We start from the raw sequence: 22,459 nt of genomic DNA, 5'->3' as shown, positions 1-22,459 counted from the left end.
TTCCGACCTTCTCTACCAACTGTTAAAGACAGCAGTTGAATGTGCAAACAGATATTAATTACTGGACCATCATGTGCAGTTTTTATAACAGCTTGTTATTGTTGCTTTATTCAAAAAAGAAACTCCAGAATTCACTCGAACCTCCCACAAACAAAGTTATAAATTACAAACAGCCTTTAAAGCATCACCGCTTCTAACCCAAATCATTGGCTCAGAAACCACCGCGGATTCATGGGAGTAGTAGTTTATTTGTATATGTGACTACAGCTCATGTAAGGGAAAGCGTGGTGCTTTGATTCTGACATATTTATGATATATGAGTGCAAAATAAATAATAGTGGAATGATCCACTCTTTTCTGAATTTACATGGAAGCCAAATTAATGTTTTATTTCCCACTCATGTTTTTTTGTTGTTGTTGTTGTTGTTGTTTTTTTTTCCTGTGGTAGAGACCAAACGAGCGCCGCTTTCATTCACGCCCGGGCCTGAACATGCACATGAATGACTGCTGTGATCTTTAATGACACAGCGACATCATGCGGCTAAAAGCAAAAACACACACAACCATAAAGCATACTGAGCTACAAAGAAGAGCAAAATGATTTGTAGGATGAGTGTTTTATTTCAGCATAACAATCAAAGACTAACGCAGCATAGATTAAAAAAACAATACACTTTGGGTTAAAGTAAGATTTAATACGTTTCTCAGCTGTATAAGAGGTGAATGAGGTCTACCACCTCCTCCATATGGGGTAGCTCAAAAGTGGGACGGCCAATGTCAGAATGTCACTAATCGATCTCTGTCTCCCCCAGTCCTCGTGTCAAAGTGTCTTTGGGCAGCCAAAGTTGTTGCATAAATTCAAGTTGACAGTGTGTGTGTGTGTGTGTGTGTGTGAATGTTTTATAAATACCATTCCCAGATCAGGGCATTAATATACCCACTTCCATATTCTAAGGGCCAGCCAGAGGGCCAGCTCTGTTCTAGGATGCCCTCTGGACCCAGTGGAGGTGGTGAGTGACAGGAGAATGGTGGCTAAGCTGTCATCCCTGTTGGACAACATCTCCCACCCCATGTAGGAGACTCTGACAGCACTGAACAGCTCCTTCAGTGGCAGGCTGCGGCACCCACAATGTGGAATGGAGAGATTTTGCAGGTCTTTCCTCCCCACTCAGACTCTACAACATGGTCTCTGCAGAGGGCCACACATGTGCGCGCGCGCACACACACACACACACACACACACACACACACACACACACACACACACACACACACACACACACACGCACACACACACACACGCACAAAATTGTAACTCTCGCCCTGTCTCCTTGATGTGCAATTTTCTCGATATAACAAAGTATTTTATTCTATTTGTATAGTACTTATTCTATTGTATATAGCATTCTTTCTATTTTGTATAGTATGTTATTCTGTTTATCTTATTCTATTCTATTGTTTTTCTACTTTTCTCTTTTTTCTCTTAATTTTTTACTGCTCTTATACTTTCTGCTGTGACCAAAAATTTCCCACTTGTGGGACTAATAAAGGTTTATCTTATCTTATCTACTTTACTTACTATTTAAATAGAAGTTCTTTGCATGCACAAAATACACTTGAATCTTTTTGGCCAATATATCTTATTGCATATAATTTCCCCCCATTTAGATCATAATATATTACCATTGGTAAGGTGACTAACACCCACTGGTTTAGCTGGTTTTGTGTATGTTTGGTCAGAGACATTATAAGAGACTGGCTGACAAATACACCTCACATTCAGGTTACGGCATATTTATGTTAAAATAATGGAGATGTTTCTCAGGATTGTGGTTATAGCTCATGGGGTTATAGCAGTGTGTGTGTGTTTCCCAACACAGGAAAGGACCTCTTTGTTTAAAATCAAAACATACAGCCAAAGATAGACTATAAGATTTTTCACTAAAGCAAAATCCTTCTGAACGTGTTTCTGTTCTGTGTTATGATACTTTATACTTCTACTACTGTCATGGTCCATTGGAGTGTCTGGGGTTTTTCCACCTGTGGCTGCCAGTCTCCTGTCCACCCCTTTGGGGTGGAGCTTCCTGCGTCTCACCTGGGCCTTTACAAGTAATCAGCAGGAGGGTTTCTTAAACCAGGGCAACCTGCCACTCCTTGCCAGTTTGTTATGCACTCTTCGGTGGTAACTAGGCAGCTCTTTTTGGAAATTGTTTTACCTGTTTTCCTCGTGTAACTTTGTCTTCCCTGTGTACAGAGGGTGTTGCTTCTGTGATTGGTCTCACCTGGAGTTGACTTCTCATTCCTCCGCTCTGTAAACATCTGTCTCTCCTCCTTGCCTGCTTGGCTGCCCCTGGCCTGACCTGCACCCCTCTCTCGTTCCTTCGTTTATCGCTGCAGTCTCCCCCGCCCCTCTCTCTAGTTCCCATCGTGATTGTCCCCGTTGCCATCCCTACCCAGATCCTCACTTCCCTGTAGCCTTCACGGTTCAATAAAGACTCTTGTAAAAAGTTCCCCGGTGTGTTGTGTCTGCATTTGGGTCCATTCCTTGTGCGAACCTTTGGTTCATGGGAACTATACTTTATTCTGGACGCAAATACTGTGTACTCCATGTCATTTATGTTAAAAGGTTCATTTGATTATTATTCATTATTCATGCATCCCAGCAGTATTTAGTAACAGAATGGTGATGTCTTTTTCCCCTGCCTTTCAGCTCTGGTTGTACACTATACACACTACACTATACATCTATTAATATTACTAATGATAATAAATAAATAAACACTAAAGTAAAACCCTTTTTCTACATAAAAAAGTAAATTGGCGAACAAGAGGAGACTATAGAGAGTTTATAGAGCTCGTCTTGGCTAAGTAAATGTTTTTGGCACAACAGTGGATTCAAATCATGACAGGGCAGGTTTTCATGTCATCATATAAGTTGATGGTTTTGCCACAGTAAAGTACTTCTACACAAAGCTACGCTTTCACACTCACTGTAGCATGTCACTGCTGAATCTTGCTGAGTCACGTAACTGCAGCCCAAATAAACACAGCCGAGGGTGGCGGAGGGGGGCGGAGCAAAGTATGCCCGCTTGAGAGGAGCGGTGTTTGCACAGACATATCTGTTTTCTGATGACCAAGAGCAACACAGTAAACTTAGAGGAGAGAAACAAAGTAAAGTATCGATCCCTTTGGGCTAGTATCGATCCGATACCAGTGTTGGTATCAATAGTATGAGTATTTGCTCACCCCCAGCAGAAGTCACAATGCTAAGTAAGAGACCAAATATGCAAGGTGCACCATTAAAGGCTTTCAACTGTCTTACAGATTTATTGTCAAAATGTTATCTTTTAGTACCTCTTTATTTGGCCTGAGAAATGCCCTTAACCATTTCGTCTCCCCACAGTAATTCTTAATTCCAAAAAGAGCCTTCTTTTAAGTACAAAAAGAGCCTTCACACCTAAAATCCCAGGACCAGACCTGTTCCACCTATTCAAGTCCTACTTACTCATTTTTCAAACTTCACTGAGAGTTTTTACTGAGAACAAGAGGTGTAAATACACATCTTAATACTGCAAAAAACATGGAAAGCGCAAAAATGAAAGTCCAAAAACTGCTACAGGTGTTTTTATATTTATATTTAAAAGTTTTCTGTGGGTGTGTGCAGCTTCCCTCACTAGTGATTTGCGATACCACTGATTTCCTTTCCCATCCGATACCAAGTAAAATTCACGGTGGTATCGACGATACTGTTCCGATACCGATACTCTGTACAAAAACTTAATGTTTCATTGTATTTCATAATACAATATATAATTGTATTATGGTAAATGGCCTGTATTTGTATAGTGCTTTACTTAGTCCCTAAGGACCCCAAAGCGCTTTACAATACATCCACCCAGTCACACACACAGGTGATGACAAGCTACATTGTAGCCACAGCTACCCTGGGGCGCACTGACAGAGGCGAGGCTGCTGGACACTGGCACCACAGGCCACAATGGCTGAGACTGTCCGAGCAGGGGATCGAACCGGCAACCTTCCGATTACAAGACGAACTGCCAACTCTTGAGCCACGATCGCTGTATTATGTACATATTATGTAATTGTAATAATAATATAAAGATATAGCTTCATAATGACAAGTCTCTCTCCTCCTCTTCAGTTCGCCTCAACATAAGCTGTGATATGTAATATTACAGCTGCAATATATTGCAATATATAATATGTAATATTATAATATTCTGTGATATGATTTACTCTGAGGTGTTTGACGAGGTTAGTGATGTTGCCACAACACCTCACTGTCTTGCCACATGTATCGCAAACTGCGTCCTGGCTGTTTGTGGAGGTAAAATACGTCCACACATGACTCCGTTTACGCTCAGCCATTGTTGTGAGTGTGCACGCCAGGGGCTGCAACACATTTATACAGCCGTATTTCGCATATGACTGTGAAAGGCGTAAGAGGAAGTAGTTCCTTCCAATTTAGACGATCCGAATGATATAGTTTCTTTCCACTGTGTTTCTGTTAATGAAAAACTACAAATTTACCCCAAAGTACTAAAATATTGATATTTTAATATGAGAATCGATTCTAGAACATAAATTACTGGTATCGGAAGAATCGATATTTCAATATCGATCCGCACACCACTATCCCTCACAGTTGTACTGACGTGTGGGAAGTGGAAGAGGAGGAGGACACTAGCATTGAATTTCTCGAAACCTGTCACCCCACCTCGAACACATACGATAGGCTGCTTTTGTCTTTGCAAACAACAGGCACGGTTAGAGTGTCCAGCTTCAGAGGTCTAGGAAATAAATGAGTGTGTTTTTTGCTAAATCATCATTGCTGTCGTCTCTGTCCTACCCTTTTCTGATCACATCACAGGAACATTTAGTTTTTGTTTTTGTTAGGAGAGAAAGATGCCTTTACAAGAACAGCGGTTAGTTTCGAGCTTAGTTTAGTTTAGAAGTCAAATGAATCATCAGGCATAAAGCACGCTTCTTTTATAAATTTCACAATCAACAGAGATTTAAAGAAAAGTATCCAGAGGCAAAGCATCACCACCTTGGATCCTGATTGTGCATTGCCTGTTATGTTGAGAAGATGAGTGTGAGAAGCTTTAAGGTTTTCATGCATTTATTCAACAGTCTGCACAGGAATATTCATACTTTCTATTGGACCGAGGTGAGAAACAACCCATACTTATGTCAAGCAGCATCATGATCCAATAAAAGAATGATTCACATAAATCCATGAGTATGGGTTATAGGTAACAGTTTTCAGGGGTTTCACTATCACGCACACTATAATATGGTACTACATTATTGAAGGTCACATAGCCTCATGATTGGTAATTTGGTGATGGGAATGGTAATTTGGGAGCTTTTAATGATATGTTTGAACTGTTCTCTCTTTAGAGTGGAATGATTGTCCAGTGTACATATTCAATGATTTTGACAAACAGACAATGAAAAAGATAAGACACACTAACAAAAGATAAGAAGAGAACATGAGCAGATTGCAGTCTCATGTTTTAACTGTATTTTTTCACAGCACGGCTAATGACATTTTGAATGATTGTGTCTTGAGCTCTAACAACCTTGTGTATTGTTGTTAATGAACTCTTCTTCCTTTAGGGGTTGTATGGCTCCATCCCACCATATCCACACCATCCTTTGTGATCATCTTCTTGTGCTGGGAGCTTTGTTTTCATCCATTCAAACCATCCAGCCTCGTCACTCTTAACTTTGTTTCCAAATTCACTCCACCTGAACTGCTCCTCTGATACATTCATTTCTCATTTCTTATTCTAATTATAAAATATTACAGAACATGAACATAAATTCCTCAAAACCCCCCAAAATATTGAACAGAAAACTAAAAACCAAGGGTCCAAGACTCAGGGACCGATTCTTTGCCTCCCTCTCTTCTCTGGATTTCTGTTAATAATGACACGCCTGAAGTATCATTTGACCTCTAAACGAAGCTGATTATGAAGGTATACACAACAAGTGTGTTCTTAAAAACTGTTGTTGTACAAGCATCTATCTGTCCTACCATGGAGAAAAAAACCCAATATGTTCCTTATAAAGTGGTCAAAAAAGGGAAGGACAGAGACTTCAGCAATGGTGATTTAGCAAAAACCTGCTTGTAACTGTCATTGTCGTGATCCATTTATTTCCTAGACCCCTGAAACTCGACACTCCTAACAGTGCTTATTGTTTGCAAAGACAAAAGCAACCCATAGTATGTGCGAGAGGTGAGGTGATAGGTTTGGACAAATTCAACGCTAGTGTCCTCCTCCTCTCACACGCCTGTACACCTGTGAGGAAAACTTCATGGGTTCAAAAGTACGCACACTTTTTCATTTTATTTGATTTATTTTTTTGCTTTAAATTCAGTTTCAGTTAGTTTCCAGATGCGATTCTCTTATTTCACTTTTGTATTTAATAGTTTGAAACTGTTTGGTATTAGTTTAGTTTTTATTGGTCTTAATCTTTTTTAATTATTATTATATGGAGGGAGTAAGTCAGTGGCAACATTTAGGAAAATGTGTACAGGTGTTATAATAAAAAAGCAGTAAACTCCCAGTGGTGTGGACACCCAGAATCTCAAAAAAGTTTTGATAACATTTTTTTTTACCAAACTAACATAAACTATATTTTAGCTAATTGTTATTTATAGCTAATCTTAAAAAGACTGTTCAGTACAGAAATGAAGCCCAACAATCATGTTTTACAGTCCTGTGGTCTCAGCCTCAGATACTTATCAAATCAAAGCTCATGTGAAAACAAACAAACATAAAATTTTCTCCTTCACTTCTGTCAAACAAAGCTGTATGAAACGTTTCCAGCAGTTGGTATCATGGTTGCCAGGCAACCTGGGCAGCGTGACGGAGGCTAGACTGTCCCATTTCACAAGCCTTGCACTTCCGGCCTTAGCGGTCTTTGAGTACGCGGCCCTTGCTGACCGTTAAGGCTGCGTATTTTAAGGCTGCAGACCCCGAATTGGGATACAGCCATATAATACTGATGACGGAGTTTTAGGCTAATAGTTAGGCTAACAGACTTACCTCTCATCTTTTCTTTCCTCATAAAACCGATAGATCCTCCACTTCTTTTAAGTGTCACCCAGCGCAATTCTTAGCATATTTTGGTTCCTGCAACTGGTCCGTTGGGTTATTGTCTCCCCAGAAACACTTCCCTTGTGCTTTTGGAAATCTGTTCTTTCCTATTTATGTTTTCATTTTTCATATTTGTGTTTTGTTTTTCCTATTTCTATTGTGTTTTGTGTGCTTTTGCAGTGTTTTTCTTATTGCTGGTGTTTTCTTAAGTTGCAGTCTGTTTGGCCTCTCAGGGCCACCGTATCATCATCATCATCAACTCTCACCACATGACAGCTGTGACTGAACTAAAACTGGGTTATGACTTTTACATTTAAGGAATAGAAACTAATTTTGAAACCTTTATGCTTTGCCTCTTTCCATGTAGCTAATAATAGGGCACATGGCTGTACACAAGCCTGAAAACCATTCACAGCATGCTGCAGGCTGCTGATCATTTCTGATTAAATGCCCTCCCTCCCCCCACCCTGGTGTGCCACCCCGGTGTGCCACCCCACTGACGACAGCCCAGTAACGCCCCTGCTCCTCGCTATTCTGCCGATTAAAACCTGCAAAAGCGGTTCCTCTGCAGGTATCTATCCTCTGGTACACAGGTGTTCGTACTGATCCTTCGTTAATCAGCGCTAATCTTTTTTTTCATGGCGTAACTGTACGGTCTGTTCCTCCCGTATACGGACTGTATACGCTATACGTGCTGTGCAGCCCATTGTCACTCCTGTATTGTTCCTCCTCGGTTACGGTTGGCTGAGGGAGGAGCTCCCGGGACCGGCTGGCTGTCACGCGGGGGTGTTTATCTGACAGTCTGGTTTTCTCCTCCGTGCTGCTCAGGTGCAAGGAAACAGGTGAGTGCAGCCTCACGGGGCTCGCAGTTTCTCTCTTTAAACCAGTTAGCTGTATTTTTATTGTACACGTGGAAATAATGCGTAGTTTCTGCACGCGGAGATTTCGATATCGCTGTAAGCTAGATGTAAATCACAGTCTATAGCGGGGGTGTCAAACATAGGGCACGGGGGCCAAAATCTGACGGCAAAGACTCCGATGTCATACCAAAAAGTGAATTCTGCTATTTACATGTTTGTTTGTTTTTAAATATTGTTTATACAGATAAACAGGCATTGTGATTTATGAAAAGTTTATATATGAAATAAAGAGGTGGCCAGTTTTTGCAAGCATCATTATGACTCTGCATTATTGTCCCCACTCTGTGTTTGACATTGTTATCAGTCCAGTCCATTTTAATACTTAAAATATCTCTATAGAACTTTTATGTTTTGCTGCCACTTTGTCCAGGTCTCTCTTGAGACTGTTTACCTGGATAAATAAAGATGTATAAAAGTCACAACAGCCAACAACTGATTGCAGCTTCTGAAATTTTTGTTTTCCATCTCATTATGTCTTGACATCATTTATGTTTAACAGATTATCAACAAATCATGTACAAAAGGTTTTTTTTTATATATATATATATAGGTTTTACAGCTTTTCCTGCTGATAAAGACCCTTGGCTGTTCATTATGGCACCATTAATAAAAATAATACTAATAATAATTATAATGACAAATAATAAGTTAATAAGTACTAGTTAAACAATTAAATGACAGCAAAATTCCTGTTTTTTCTCTATCTACAGCAGGATTTCTTTGTCATGTAGAAAACCTGAGATATACTGTTGGAATTACACTTCTTTTCCTCAATTTATCTCAGGAATTAAATGCGTAGTTAAACTTTGTTACACTAAAAGAAAGGGCGATAAACCCCTGATTTATACAGGCTGATGGACTACTTCAGTCATTTTGGCTGTAAAACTAAAAAAAAAATCTTGCAGGAACTACTTCAATTTTCTCTCAAATCACCGAGGAGTTACTATAATGTGAAGCGCACATGGTAAAATCTATGCAGCGCTGATTTTACCATGTGCTGATCAGACAGCAGTGCCTTGTGACTGTCTTGTGTTACAATGATACACCGAATGTCCCCATAAAGCTCATCTTTTTTCTAAAATGGTTTGAATTTTGTCTGTAGCATAAAGGGTAATGGAGGTTAAAGAGAGCATGTAAAGAAAAGGTTAAGATGTGGCCCACGATGTAAAATTAGTTGGACATCACTGACCTATTGGTTTTAGTGTTAGCCTAAAGTTTTGGCCTTCTTATATATAAATAATGATGCTTGTTTACTTCATTTTAACCCTTGTTATACTAATAGGCTGCTGTACAGCTCAAAGTCTGTATATGATCTTCATTGATTCTGCAGAACAAGGCAGAAAGTATTTTCTGTACCCAACATATATGGCTGATTTTTTTTCTGCATTTGCTCTCTTACCTTCTGTTAATTAGAAACATAGGTGAGCTGTGATTAATTTTTAATATTTAAATTACCAGGAAGAGTTTCAGCTAAAATGTAGGAGTATTTGCAATGAAAATGTGTCACAGCAGCTAAATCCATTCATGTGTGGTTATTCTGGCCATGTGGCTAACATAAAGAACAAAAAGCGAAATAGGCTGCATGTATCTCTGATAAAACTAAGCATTTCAGTACCTGCATGTTGTCTGTTTTCTACTAAGCTGGATTGTAGCTGACTTTGGTCTAGACACGCATTATCATAAATCTTGGCAGTCTGCGGGCCCACCCAGTCATTCTAACAGCAAACATGTTTACTTAGGGTGGTTAACGTATTGCAGGATGAATCAGTGCCAAGAAACCGGTCAAACGGAGACCCAGGAGGAGGTGACGGAACTGGTGTGTCAGGAGGCTGATCTCAAAGATGGACAGTAAGTCACAATGCAATTCACCACATCTGTTTGTGACACCTTTGCAAACAGGAAACCAGGTCAAAAGTTAAAAATCAGTGCAGAGGGATCAGAGAAGCAATGGTCATATACGACACAGCAAAAAATCAAAGAAAAACAATCACTGGGAGCAAACACCTGATCTGTCGCCCAGGGAAGCATGGTATCTTATTCCGACATTTCTTAAAGAAATGGTGAATGTAATTGAAAGGATATATTTGAACCCAAGATGTTATATTTTCCTAAACCAAACCAAGTGGCTGAAGTAAATGAAATAGTTTAAAGGAGAAGAAAGCTCTTTGGCAGAAAGACCTGAAGCCAGCGATATGTGATATTTACAAGCTGTTGGGAAAGAGCACAAAAACAGGGACGTTAGAAACTACATCAAAATAAAAGAGCAAAATGGTAAAAAACAAAACAGGTTTTTATAATGATTTCTTCTTTTGCTCCTTTTGTGTTCATGCAGAATGAAAGAAGTAACTGTGGGGGATCAGAAGGTGCTGCTAGTCCGCAGCGAGGGTCAGTACAGCGCTGTTGGAGGCAGGTGCTCTCATTACGGTGCACCTCTGATCAAGGGTAAGGCCTTAAGCTACTTCGCTGCTATTTATCTTTCTCGCTTTCTTTCACTTTCTAAGTTGTATGCTCTGTGTTAATTCAGGGACACTGGTTGGTGACAGAGTGAGATGTCCTTTTCATGGTGCGTGCTTCAATGTCAGGAATGGAGATATTGAGGAGTATCCAGGTCTGGACAGTCTGCCCTGCTACAAGGTGAAATGGCACTTATTTGAATTGTGTCACTTCTGTTATCACAAGTTCATCCAGGATTGTTTTCTTTGTCATGATTCTGGTTTTCTGCTCAGTCACTTCCTGTATTGTGAAATATTTTCCGTTGGCTTTTTTTAGCCCTCTTTCTGCCACACCTGTATTCAAGTCGTCTCTGGAGTATATATACAAACAACTCCTGCCTAACACTGCCATGTTGTCAGATATTCTTGGTCAAAGGCTTTAGAGAAGTTTGCAAGTGGTATTGTTTGTTTCATCCCTCACTTTTGATCACTGTGATCACCTAATGCGTCTTCACTCAGATTGTGCTCAAGTTCAAGGTCATACATGTTACTTTTACAGGCAGTAACGTGTGTATTGTGATCACTCATGAGACGATTTGACTAATATACCGTTGAAGTTCTGGTTCCAGTTTAATGTAATTGTATAAAGAATAAAGCTAAATTAAAGGAGTTTAAAGTAATTAAGGGCTCGGATCATTTTAACAATATTTATATTTATATTCGAGCTTATGAAAAACATTTAGGTGATAGGCTGTGTTTTTTTGCATCTGAGCTTCTCAAACAGGGAATGTTTGATCAAAAAAAGGCAAAAATAATGTATGAAAAGGGCTTTTCTTCCTAAACCTATACACGTCTGGTTCTGCTATCCTATCTCATTATGGTTCAGCAAACTTTCTGCCTCTTAAAAAAATGTTTTCTTTTCTTTCTTTTTTTTAGAGCTGACAGGGGAAACATTATTCTGTTCACCTACAGTCAGGCAACGATCATAAATGTGGTTTCTTTTAACAGGTCAAAGTTGAAGACGGCAAGGTGTACGTTTCAATCGACAAAAAAGTAAGGCAAATCAGGTATAAGATGATTAAAATGAACCAAAGTGCGCTTTTATGTTGTGTTACAATGCACTATGTGTTTGTCTCAGTCTCTGACCGTGACCAAACGGGTGAAAGAGATGTGCAGTGTGGTGCCTGACGTCAAACATACTATTCTGCTCATAGGAGGAGGTGAGAACTTTGTAATGAATATGAGATTGAAATATTCATCAGTCCATTTTAACCGACAGGCAGGTTTAAGGCATGGAAGCTTTTTGTACAGTTTAAAGTATTCAGGCAAAAGTGAAGACGGAGACTAGGAGGTATTAAAAAAAAAAAATCACAGTCCTGAACATAGAAATTGTAATTTCAGGCCCCGCCTCTCTGGTCTGTGCTGAGACGCTTCGGCAAAATTGCTACCTGGGTCGCATCATCATCATAACTAAAGACTCCGTGCCTCCGTTTGATAAACCCAAACTGAGCAAGGTGAGCACCAGGATAAGGGGGTAGATGCTCCATGTGTTTGTATTTCTGCCTTTTGATTTGTGTTTTTCTCTCTGAGTGGTTTTAGTGAGTGGCATTCCTTCTTTCAGGCTCTGAATGTGGAGAGCAGCAGCATCCTTCTCCGGCCAGATGACTTTTATCAACGATACGGGATAGAGATGTGGACGAAGAAAGAGGTTAGAATGTATTTTTGATGCACTCTCGCCAAGTTTTGGAAATCAATCTTCTCTTGGGGAATAGTAAGATCTCCAGGCTTTAAGAGAGTCTGCTGTTTGGTAATCAGTGTAGTATTAATAGCAGTTTTGTTTATTTAGTACATTTAATTATGCTCAGACTCAACGTGCTTAACACAGAGGATAAAAACATAAATGCCTATGTAGGTTTACAATGAAAACAGCAAAATAAAACTAAAATACAAGTGAACATACACATGCACACCCACACACACTTAGTCCAGTTTCTTGGCCTGTGAGAGAAGAAAGGTTTTTAAGTCTGTTTCTGAATGTAGACACAGCTGGAACTGACCTCAGGTCAGTAACTGAAAGTACCCTCAGCACACTTGGATCTAATTCTGGGGACGGTAAAATGGTAAATGGACGAGTTCTTGTATAGCACTTTTCTAGTTGAGCAGTCAAAGCTCTTTATACAGGATGTCTCATTCACACACACACATTCATACGAGCACTTTCCCCCACGTCTAAGTGCTTTTTATCTGACATTCACACTCTGGATGAATGCATCAGGAGCAACTTGGGATTCAGGGATAATTCAAGGATACTGGCAGGCAAACTGGAGCAAACCACAAAACTTCCAATTAATAGATGACTTGCTCTACTTCCTGAGCTACTGCCACAGGTGCAGCAGTTTTATAAAAATATCTTCACCTGATGGCAAGACTGTCCTATGTTGGTAAAAATGTAATTAGGTTGCAGAGAAGCTGATGCCAGTCCCTGGGCAGATCGCTGGTACATCTCCGGGCCAACATGGAGAAAGGCAACAGTTCACACTTACATGATCTCATACTTATTTGTTTTTCCTGAACAAGTTTGCTCTTAAAGTTAACTCCATTCAGGCAGAGTGAATCCTAAGCGTCTTCTGTTCAGCTCCGCTGAGAATCATTAAAGCGATGGCTGGAACTTCCAGTCAATCAATCCATTAAAACAGATTATTATGGATTTAAAATGTTATTTGGTTTTCAAATGTACCTGTTTACAGTGATATCAACTTTAAGAGCAGGAAATTAATTAGGCATATAATACTTTTCTTTCTCCTTTTTTTTTTCAAGTATTTATCAGGTAACCTATATTTGACAACGGCATAATAAAACATAAAAACATAAAAAAATTATGTTTTTGGTGTGCCACCCGTATATTTTTTATCACCCCCATATGGCCACATCTATGAAAAAATTCTGGAGGTGCCCCTGGTCCTCGGAGGCCAAATCATTGAGAGTGTTATCAACTAATAGAAGGATTTTAAATGTAACTGTGTTTTGAACTGGGAGCCAGTGAAGTGACTTGACTACAGGGGTATGTTTTTGTGTATGTGTAAGGTTTGTGCGTTGCTTTGCAGGTGGTGTCGGTAAACCCGGCCAAGAAGGAAGTGAAAATGAGTGATGGCACTCTGCAGCATTACGACCAGCTCCTTATCGCAACAGGCTGCAGGTGAGACCGTCTTTAATGAGCAAAAGCAAACGTACATTGTATATGTCACAACATGTCACAAGTTGTGGTCCCTTTTTCAATTTTATTTATTTTTTTGTTCACAGGGCACGGCCGCTCACCTGTCCTGGTTCAGACCTGGAAGGAGTAAAGTTACTGCAGAGTTACGAAGACGCCAAAGACATTTACAGCTCCAGCCTTGGCCAGAAAGTAGTTGTTACCGGAGCGTCTTTCATAGGTTATTAAATAAGGTTTCTTTTTTTATGTTAAAGAATGAGACACCTTTCATCTTTTTGCCCATTGGGGTTGACGTGACGCTCTTTGCTCATAGATATCTGACAACTATGGCACACAAGTGTGCACGTCACTGATGTGTTTTTCATTTGCATATTAGGTATGGAGGTGGCGTCCTACTTTTCAGACAAAGCTGCCAGTGTGGCTATGGTTGGCACTACTCAATACCCGTTTGAGCACACTCTGGGCTCAGAGATCGGCCAGCTGAGTATGCAAGTGCGCGACTATGATGACAACAGTTTTCAGTGCTACTCTTTTGGATTTTTTTTTTTTAATTAACATAATTAAGACACAGTTTTTCACTTTCAGATGTTGGAAGAAAAAAATGTGAAGTTCCACATGAACGATCGAGTCACCGAGATCAGAGGAGAGAATGGGAAGGTATCTCTGCCTGCGATTATTTTCATGACGGACGGTTTGGTTAATGATTGTAGAACAGGAATACATGTCACCCGCAGCATTATAAACAATGATCAAACATCAACCCTCATGATATCGCTTGTAAAATAACCCATTATCTCTGAAGTCTAATATATTCTGCTTAAACAGAGCCATAACTGATGTTTTTGGGTTGTTTTTTTTTTTCAGGTGAAGCAGGTGGTGTTGAAGAGTGGTGTAGTCCTGGAGGCTGATGTTGTGATTGCTGGCATTGGTAGTTATTTTTCTACTTCAGTGTTCAGAAGGTCTGCCTGAAATGCAAATCAAGTTTGGGAGTGTTTGAGTGTGGAGACATTTGGATGTGTGGGCTGGTGTTTGCTAACATTGCTTTATGAGTGATGATTGTTTTAAAGTCAGACAGAAACTTCCTGTGCAGTTCCACCAATATCAAAGTCAAATATATGTTTTTCAGGTGTAATCCCCAATTCAGACTTATTGGCAGGCAGCGAGGTGGAAGTGGATTCAAGGAAAGCTGTGATTGTTGACAAGGTAACGCAGCCTGTAGAGGGCACAGCCGAACTTATTCTGATATAACTAAAGCATAAAGCATGGCACCCAGAGGTGTCTACGTTTCTTTAACTGTTACTGTAAGCCTTGATGGTGAGCCAGCATCGTCAATATGAGTACACTTTTGCTTTTCCTACGTTAAAAATATAAAAATTTTTGCTTTGAAAAGGTCTCTTTCTTACATTATCTGCACATCTGATGACCGCTAACCAAAATAAACCTGTCAAATCAACAGTCTGGTTCATTCTTACAAAGAATCAATGTAAGTTCATGATCATAGTAATATTTCCTCAGTTTAAAATAAATAAATAAATAAAACAGCTTCACAGCATCTAACCGAGTCATAAACACTCTTGAGGAGGCGAAAGTGTTATTTTCAAAGTCTACAATCAAGAGACGGCGTCATGAATGTAAATGGAGAGAGTTTACATCAAGGTGCAAACTACTGATTACACTCAAGGACATGGAAGGCCAGATTAGATGTTGCCAGAAAACATCTAAAAGAGCTGGCACAGCTCTGGAAATAAATCTCTGGACAGGTGAAAACAAGATGAATGTGTACCAGAGTGATGGGAGGAGAAAAATATGGAAAAAGACAGAAAAAGCTCAAGATCTGAAGCATATCACATCATCTGTCAAGCTTGGATACCTATGTTATGTCATGAAAGTCTGCACAATCAATCAGCTCTTGGTTGTATGATTTACAATCCACTGTGGTGGCGTACAGAGGCAAAAACTAAAAAGAATCATAGCCCTAACTGTTTGCCCTGATGACTGGAGGGAATAGCTGCACGTATGTATTTTACACGTCCTATGTTGAGGTTCTTGCTGTAGCCTTTATTCATCTATTCTAACAGTTCATGAGGACCAACGTACCAGATATTTTTGCCGCTGGAGATGTTACCTCTTTCCCTCTGACCATTCGAGGCGACCAGAGGGTCAGCATTGGTCACTGGCAAATGTCACACGCTCACGGTGAGAGGCTAAAGGACTGTGTTTTTCATTCAATTGAAAACGCATCATGGGTGATTTAATGCCAAGTTAAACCTTATCATTGTCTTTTGTACCAGGAAGAGTAGCGGGTCTGAACATGCTGAAGAAATCCACAAAAATCGAATCTGTTCCTTTCTTCTGGACTGTTTTGCTTGGGAAGAGTATCCGATACGCCGGTGGAGTGTTCACTTCTAAATGTCACCTTTAAAATGTATTTTTTTTTTTTTTAAGACGAGGCTGTGTTAAATCTTTGTTCCTCCTCTCATTTCCTCTTTCTAGGCTATGGGGAAGGATACACAGAAATTATATTCAAAGGCAAAGTGGAAGAAAGGAAATTTCTGGCTTTCTACATAAAGTGAGTGCAGAGTTAGCCCCGAACAGCTGACCATAAACTCGTCCTCTGTGTGTAAAATTTTTCACGTTACCCTTTTTTTTTTTTTTTTTTTTTTTTTGACAGGGATGATGTGGTGGTGGCAGCGGCCAGCCTGATGTTCGATCCTGCTGTGGCTCGCATCGCAGAGCTGATGGCTAGAGGCCAAATCTTAACCAAAGCACAGGCTCAGTGAGTGCTGTTCTGCATTTATACAAGTTAGACTGTAAAATATACAAAAATGTTTAGTTCCTCAACTGTAATATTGGTTACATTTGTTGTTGGTTTCTTCCTGTTAAAAGGGAGTTTTTTCTTCCCACAGTTACCAAGTGCTTGCCCATTAAGAGTTGTCTGACTGTTGGGGTTTTCTCTGTATGATTGTAGGGTCTTACCAAAAAAAGCACCTTTAGGTGATACATATATTTATTTATGTATATATATTTATTTTTTGCTGTGATTTGGCACCATATAAATAAAATTGAATTGAATCATGCTGCTTTCCAGTTACCTTTAAAATTAAATGTTCAAACATCTAATCTCCCATCTAACTGATGGGAGTGACATTGACTTCTGTACGATCAGAAGCCATATGCATGGTCACTAGAAAAACTGCAGCTTGAAAGTTCTGCATTGGCTTCACTTTTCAGTCTTGGAAGTTATATATCCTTTTCTTTACAGGCTAAAGACAACCCCCATGCAGGACATACGGGACAACATTGTCTGTCATTTATGTGTCATGTTGAAATCCACTGGTGCCTCTGTTTGCTTTCCACTAAATTCTCAGAGGAACATCTGGTTCTTTAGATGCTAAATTCTTCACTATGATTATAGGTTAGCTGCTTACAGCATCTGTCTGCCACATGGTGTTATGCAGGAAGTGATTAGTGTATTATTGGAGTGTTTATGCTAAAACAACCTGCAATCTAAAACATAAAAAATACTTAAAGTAAAATTTGATGACAAGTATTGTTTATAGCAGTTTTAACCACTACTGTATAATACCAAAACTAAACTTAGTTCATGTTTTAAAAAATAATAAACCAAACCACTAGCTCATAACCTGAAAGCTGCTCAGTGTTTAATTTTTGTTTTCTCCTCTTCTCTTCTGTTCAGAGCTGAAGACTTGAGCTGGCTGCAGATATAACCAGGATTTACGCCTCTCAGCGATGAGTGATGTCGTCTCTTGCTTTGGTTTTCTCTCCTTCTGTCTGACATGACATCAAATTAAATTAGTCCACTTTCTGCCTCAGGCTGCCTGGAAACCAGCCGGCCTCTCTTATCTGCTCTTATTAAAGAGCCCTGTTACTATAGTAGCAGTCACAGCTTTATTGAATTCTCTCTTTGTGCACACTGATCTCTTTAATTAGTTTATTTTTATTAATTTTTTTCTGGTTGCTTTACTAAAGGTGTGATGTCTTAAGAAGGTAAAGTCTGTAGTTAAGGTTACCAATGCAACATTAAATTGTGACAAGAAAAATCCCCCACACCACTACTCCACCAGCAGCCTGAATCCCTGGAACAAGACATGAGGGATCTGCGCTTTCATGTTGTTTACGCTAAATTCTGACCCATCTAAACCTCGCAACAGAAATCATCAGACCAGGCAACATTTTACATTCTCTTGTCCATTTTTAATGAGCCGTGTAAACTGAAGCTTCAGTTCCCTTCTTTCAGCTGACAGGAGTGCCACCCAGTGTGGTCCTCTGCTGCTGTACCCCATCTGCATCAGGGTTTGAGATACTGTGCTCCCAGAGGTGCTTTTCTAGATATCTTGATTGTAACCAATGGTTATTTGTTACTGTCACCTTCAGCTTCAGATTGAAGCTGTCTGGTCATTCAATTCCAACATGAACGAGGCATTTTTACGCTGAGAACTCACTGGATATGTTCTCTTTTTTTAGACTGTTCTCTGTAAACCCTCGCGATTTCTATGTGGGAAAATCCCAGCAGATCAGCAGCTTCTGAAATACTCAGACCAGCCAGTCTGGCACCAACAATCTCATCACATTCAATGTCACTTAAAGCAGCTTTCTTTCACATTCAGACACTCAGTTTGAACTTCAAGAGATAACAAGCTGCTGTGATGTGATTGGATGATTCAATATTTGTACAGTTGAGCAGGTGTACCTAAAAAAGTGGCCACTGAGTGCATTTAGATGTTTTTATGAGCTGAAAATTTTAAGACTTTATCAACTTTATCAGTTACTTAAATGTCTTTTTAAACACACACGTCACTACACTTCACATGAGAATACATTTACAAAACACTTTAAAATACTGCCCATGAAAGATAAATAAGATAAAGAGTTTGTTTTTGACTTCTTTTTTTATGTGTACTGTAGTGCCTTAATACATTATACAACAGAGTTGTAGCTCATGTATTCCTTATGATATGAGAAAGTGTGCGGCATCTTTAAACATGTTTTAGTTCCTTAAAATAAAGAGATCTCCTTTATGGTGATAAAGATATTAAACATGTGCGACACTTTTCTGTTTCAACACCTCTGAATGTTTACGTCATTTCGTATTTACCACTGTCAGCCTGTCGGCAGCTGCTTGTCATGCATCCACTTCAGTACCTGAATGTTGCTGTTTAAATCCCCTATAATGCAGTCGTTTTATTACGCTGTTGTAAAATTCCATGTCAAATATTAAACACTGGTTATTATGTCATTAAGTCTTTTTATTTCCACTTCTGTAAATTTTGTTGTTCACATGGTAATTATGACATGAGCCTAAAGAAGCTCAAACTCTGAGTTGATAGTGTTACAGAGAAACGTACTTGTGTTTTCTACAAAAATACATTTTAATGTCTAAATATAAAATATGGAGACTCGTCACTGGCCACGATCTGTGAGATTATCTACAAGAGTCTCCATTAGTTAGTAAAATTATGTCTTTATAAAGCCAAACTTCAAAAATAACATTGTGTGTTAAGCCTTCAGATCAGCCACTTGCCTCTTCATTTGCTTGTTTTAGAGCACTGCTTCATGGAGGATCCCAGTTTGTCAGCCAGCAGAAACGGGTTGAGGTGGCAATACTGAGAAGATAAAATTATGTTAATATCCTAACTTAAGCACGCTGAAGCGTTAACTCTTTCCCATATCAAAACATCAATTAACGACCTGTACCCTTAATGATGAGTTTTGACATCTCAGTCAATATCACTAAAAACGTGATTTGACGACCGCTCAGTTCAGAAAAGAGCTTCAAGGGTTTTTCTTAGTTCGCTCTCAAGTGGTAAAAAGTTAACATTTAAAAGCATTTTAGCCACAGTGAACTTGTGGTGTTGGATACCTCTGGCGTTGTCTCCGACTTGGACTCCTGTTTATCCAACATCTGGATTTTAAAGTCGGAGGAGAAACGGGAACTCTGGAGGATTGCTGCCATCTCTCCGTTTACCTGCACTGCTACGTCTTTCTGTGTAAGAGGAAAAGAGTTTCATTGGATATCTATGTCTTTCCTCTGAAACTAAAAACTATAACACTTCCAGACTAATTATCACCTGTGTTTTTAGAATAAAAGCAGGTTAATAAATGTCTCTGCGTACATGCTGATAAGAGAAAGGGTGCCTTTTATACCTTGAAGCAGTGGGAGGAATCAAAGTCCAGCTGATCTGGGAATTCTGCCAACGTCCCTTTATAGGTCACAGTAGCGTTTGACATCGCTGGACTTCTGGGCAGCTTGAAGAGCCTGTAAGTGCCTGAAGCATAACTGATGTCGCCTACAAAATGAAGAGCTTGCTCAGTTGTGAAATCAGAGTGAATGCTGCCTGAAATGTGCCTCTTTGTTACCTGCTTTTGCTTTGAGCTCACTGTTGTAGACCACAATGTGGCTCGCTGAGACGAGATGTGGAGAGCTGAAACCCACGCTGTGGGCCAATGAGATTAGATCGGGCCAAAACAGAGAGCCGCCCATCCCCTCACCTAAGAGGAGACAGGGATTGAAGAGTTATCGGTGACGGCAGAGATGGTTAGCTTTGAATTAACTGGATTTAGAAGTAGTGTTTGTTTTACCCCACAGGACTGCGTCTTGCTTCATGTGATCAGGGATGATCTTACTGGCAAACATATCACTGAAGTAAAGCTCACCTCCCTCCTGTATGAAATAAGTGGGTGCACCTTATATTCCTATATTTATTTGTGTGTGTGTGACAGCATGTTAACATTTCTTTGTGTTAATGATGATTCGTCAGGGTAACCTTCAAGACGTTGTAGGCTTGCTGCAGCACTGCTCTTTTATCAGCACATAGACAGATCACACAGTTGGATCTGAAGAGATTACAAAGAGGTGAAAAAAACTTGTATCAACCAAATTAAAGCTCCTTTTTTCACCTGACAGCCAACACAACTACATCATTTAAACCTACATCACTACATCCATGGAGTCACTCTGAATGCCAGCTTCGTTGAGGTTCTCCATGTAGCCCTGGACAAATGTGACGTTGGGCTCCTTATAGCCAAACTTATCTTGATGATACTGAACATACTGACGAGCTGCTGTGATCTAAAAGAACATGAATTAACTACATCAGGAAGGGGCAGACATCAAAGTGCCATCTGTGCAGAAACCTGTAATTACCAGCTCCTGTGTCATATCGATCCCAGTCACGTGTCCATTCGGCCCAACCAGTTTACTAAAAGCATAGCAGTCTCTGCCGGAGCCACTGCCGAGATCCAGGACTCTGCAGCCCTCGAGCTTTGCTGGAAATGGAAGACCACAGCCGAAGAACCTGAAGAGAGCCAATAACACCAGTCATTACAGGAAAACCTGTTGTCTCTAATCAGGCTGTACAGAATGATCCCATAAGTGGGAATCTCAAAAATCTGATTGTCTGGGTCTATTCCATGTCAGCTGACCAAATGCTTCCAGCCTGAACAAAAACGAAAAGGTCATGATAAGTGGAAGAAAATCTATGGAAAGATGTGGTGTCTGGTAGTAAGATGTCTAAAGTTTGTGATTGTGATGGTGTTTGGCATTACTTTCCCAAAATGAAGTTTGGAAAAATTCATATTTGTGTTTACAGGCACCATCCACGGCCTCATTGAGTCTATCTTTTTTTTTTTTTTTGAAGTCACAGTAGCAGACATGTGGCTTCTGCTCCACAGAAAAACAGACAACACTGCTTAGAAATGCTTGAAGATGCTACTGAATATTACAAAGTGCATCATCATCCTGGAACTTTCTTCAGGTAACTCAAATATGGTCGGCTGGGATTTTTTTTTTCCACTGCTGACATCTGGTAAGAAAAAAACACCTTTAATTGCTTATGATTCCAAAGCGAGATTTCACCTTTTGGTCACCTCAGGGTGAACCTCACTCAGAGCTTCGGTAACACTTCTGGGCGCTGGTCTACAGGACGATCCGCAGGAGGCGGCACCTGTCTGCAGATCACCCGAGGACTCCAGTCGCTTGCCGTAGTATTTCTGCACAGCCACATTAACAGCTTAACAACGTACTGCAAAGTTGACACCGCAAACCTTTCTTTTGCAGAATATATAAAATAACCTGCAAAGAAACGTATTAAAAACAAAAGAAATTCCACTGGTTATAAATTAATCACGCCCGAGCAACTATTCTGCAATGCTCGAATAACTGTGGACAAAATAAAAAAATGTCCATAAACTGTGAATGAACAGAAAGCTGAGCGGTGTCTGGGCGGCACTCAGGACTAGAGTACCTTCACATTTTCCCGCACGTCCTCACTGGTCGCCATTTCTTCCGAGAAGCTGTCAAAATTACAAAAACTAAGTTCGAATGGTGTAAAAATCAGTCAGTGTACTGGTGTGAAAGACGAGAGTGGGGTCACATCTGGCCGTTCTTCCGGTGTGGTCTTTTCACAATAAAGGCATCATTGTTTGTCTGTCGTGACGGGCTTTTTTGGCGGGGGTGGCGGCAAAGTAATTTACATTTGTGTTTGTAGTCCCTAGAGAGGAGTACAAAGGACGAAAAGGAAATGACAAAATAAATAAATGACCTCAGGTCAGAAATAAAACAAGAAGCAAATCACTGTAATGAAATATTTTGAATGTGATTAAATAATACAACAAATCAGCAAAGCATGCGTTTGTTTAAGCAACAAACTTTACAGGATCGCACTTCAACACTGCAGGGGGCAGTAGTGCGCCGGAAACAAGATCATACGGGTATTCGCAAAAATTGCGCTTGTTTAACTTCTACGC

The 22,459-nt window shown here is 39.9% G+C and overlaps 2 protein-coding genes across 4 annotated transcripts; one reads left to right on the top strand and one right to left on the bottom strand.

Moving 5' to 3' along the window:
• Positions 1–7,810: 7,810 nt before the first annotated feature.
• Positions 7,811–18,933, top strand: aifm4 (apoptosis inducing factor mitochondria associated 4). 2 transcript variants are annotated; one of them, XM_063493761.1, is made up of 19 exons: positions 7,811–7,972; positions 9,809–9,898; positions 10,383–10,492; positions 10,575–10,684; positions 11,491–11,535; positions 11,621–11,702; positions 11,884–11,996; positions 12,104–12,190; positions 13,587–13,678; positions 13,783–13,913; positions 14,070–14,185; positions 14,279–14,350; positions 14,558–14,621; positions 14,820–14,896; positions 15,772–15,889; positions 15,985–16,083; positions 16,187–16,262; positions 16,365–16,469; positions 17,391–18,933. In XM_063493761.1, exons 2-19 carry the CDS (start codon positions 9,810–9,812, stop codon positions 17,419–17,421), a joined length of 1,617 nt encoding a protein of 538 aa, XP_063349831.1. In that variant the 5' UTR covers positions 7,811–7,972; position 9,809; the 3' UTR covers positions 17,422–18,933. The 2 variants fall into 2 exon arrangements, with proteins under 2 accessions (XP_063349831.1, XP_063349830.1); XM_063493760.1 differs by having other exon boundaries at positions 7,812–7,972; positions 9,790–9,898.
• A 27-nt stretch (positions 18,934–18,960) lies between these two features.
• On the bottom strand, positions 18,961–22,087 carry zgc:153372 (uncharacterized protein LOC767695 homolog). 2 transcript variants are annotated; one of them, XM_063493758.1, is made up of 10 exons: positions 21,958–22,087; positions 21,570–21,703; positions 20,859–21,009; positions 20,647–20,783; positions 20,479–20,548; positions 20,294–20,375; positions 20,072–20,203; positions 19,859–20,001; positions 19,575–19,697; positions 18,961–19,317 (listed from the first exon to the last, which is right to left on the bottom strand). In XM_063493758.1, exons 1-10 carry the CDS (start codon positions 21,991–21,993, stop codon positions 19,240–19,242), a joined length of 1,086 nt encoding a protein of 361 aa, XP_063349828.1. In that variant the 5' UTR covers positions 21,994–22,087; the 3' UTR covers positions 18,961–19,239. The 2 variants fall into 2 exon arrangements, with proteins under 2 accessions (XP_063349828.1, XP_063349829.1); XM_063493759.1 differs by lacking the exons at positions 20,479–20,548; positions 20,647–20,783.
• Positions 22,088–22,459: the final 372 nt, after the last annotated feature.

The sequence above is a fragment of the Pelmatolapia mariae genome, linkage group LG14 (genome assembly GCF_036321145.2).
Source record: "Pelmatolapia mariae isolate MD_Pm_ZW linkage group LG14, Pm_UMD_F_2, whole genome shotgun sequence".
Lineage (NCBI taxonomy): Eukaryota > Metazoa > Chordata > Actinopteri > Cichliformes > Cichlidae > Pelmatolapia > Pelmatolapia mariae.
Note: the sequence above shows the minus strand (reverse complement) of the source record. Positions and strands in the feature narration are given on the sequence as shown.

Excerpts from the sequence above, each read along its gene's own strand:
- aifm4 (XM_063493761.1), top strand. The coding sequence starts at position 9,810 with ATGAATCAGTGCCAAGAAACCGGTCAAACGGAGACCCAGGAGGAGGTG. Across the intron at positions 9,899-10,382 it reads GCTGATCTCAAAGATGGACA|AATGAAAGAAGTAACTGTGG; the intron begins GTAAGTCACAAT and ends GTGTTCATGCAG. Across the intron at positions 10,685-11,490 it reads ACAGTCTGCCCTGCTACAAG|GTCAAAGTTGAAGACGGCAA; the intron begins GTGAAATGGCAC and ends TTCTTTTAACAG.
- zgc:153372 (XM_063493758.1), bottom strand. The coding sequence starts at position 21,993 with ATGGCGACCAGTGAGGACGTGCGGGAAAATGTGAAG. Across the intron at positions 20,376-20,478 it reads AAGCCTACAACGTCTTGAAG|GAGGGAGGTGAGCTTTACTT; the intron begins GTTACCCTGACG and ends TATTTCATACAG. Across the intron at positions 19,698-19,858 it reads ATTCCTCCCACTGCTTCAAG|AAAGACGTAGCAGTGCAGGT; the intron begins GTATAAAAGGCA and ends CCTCTTACACAG.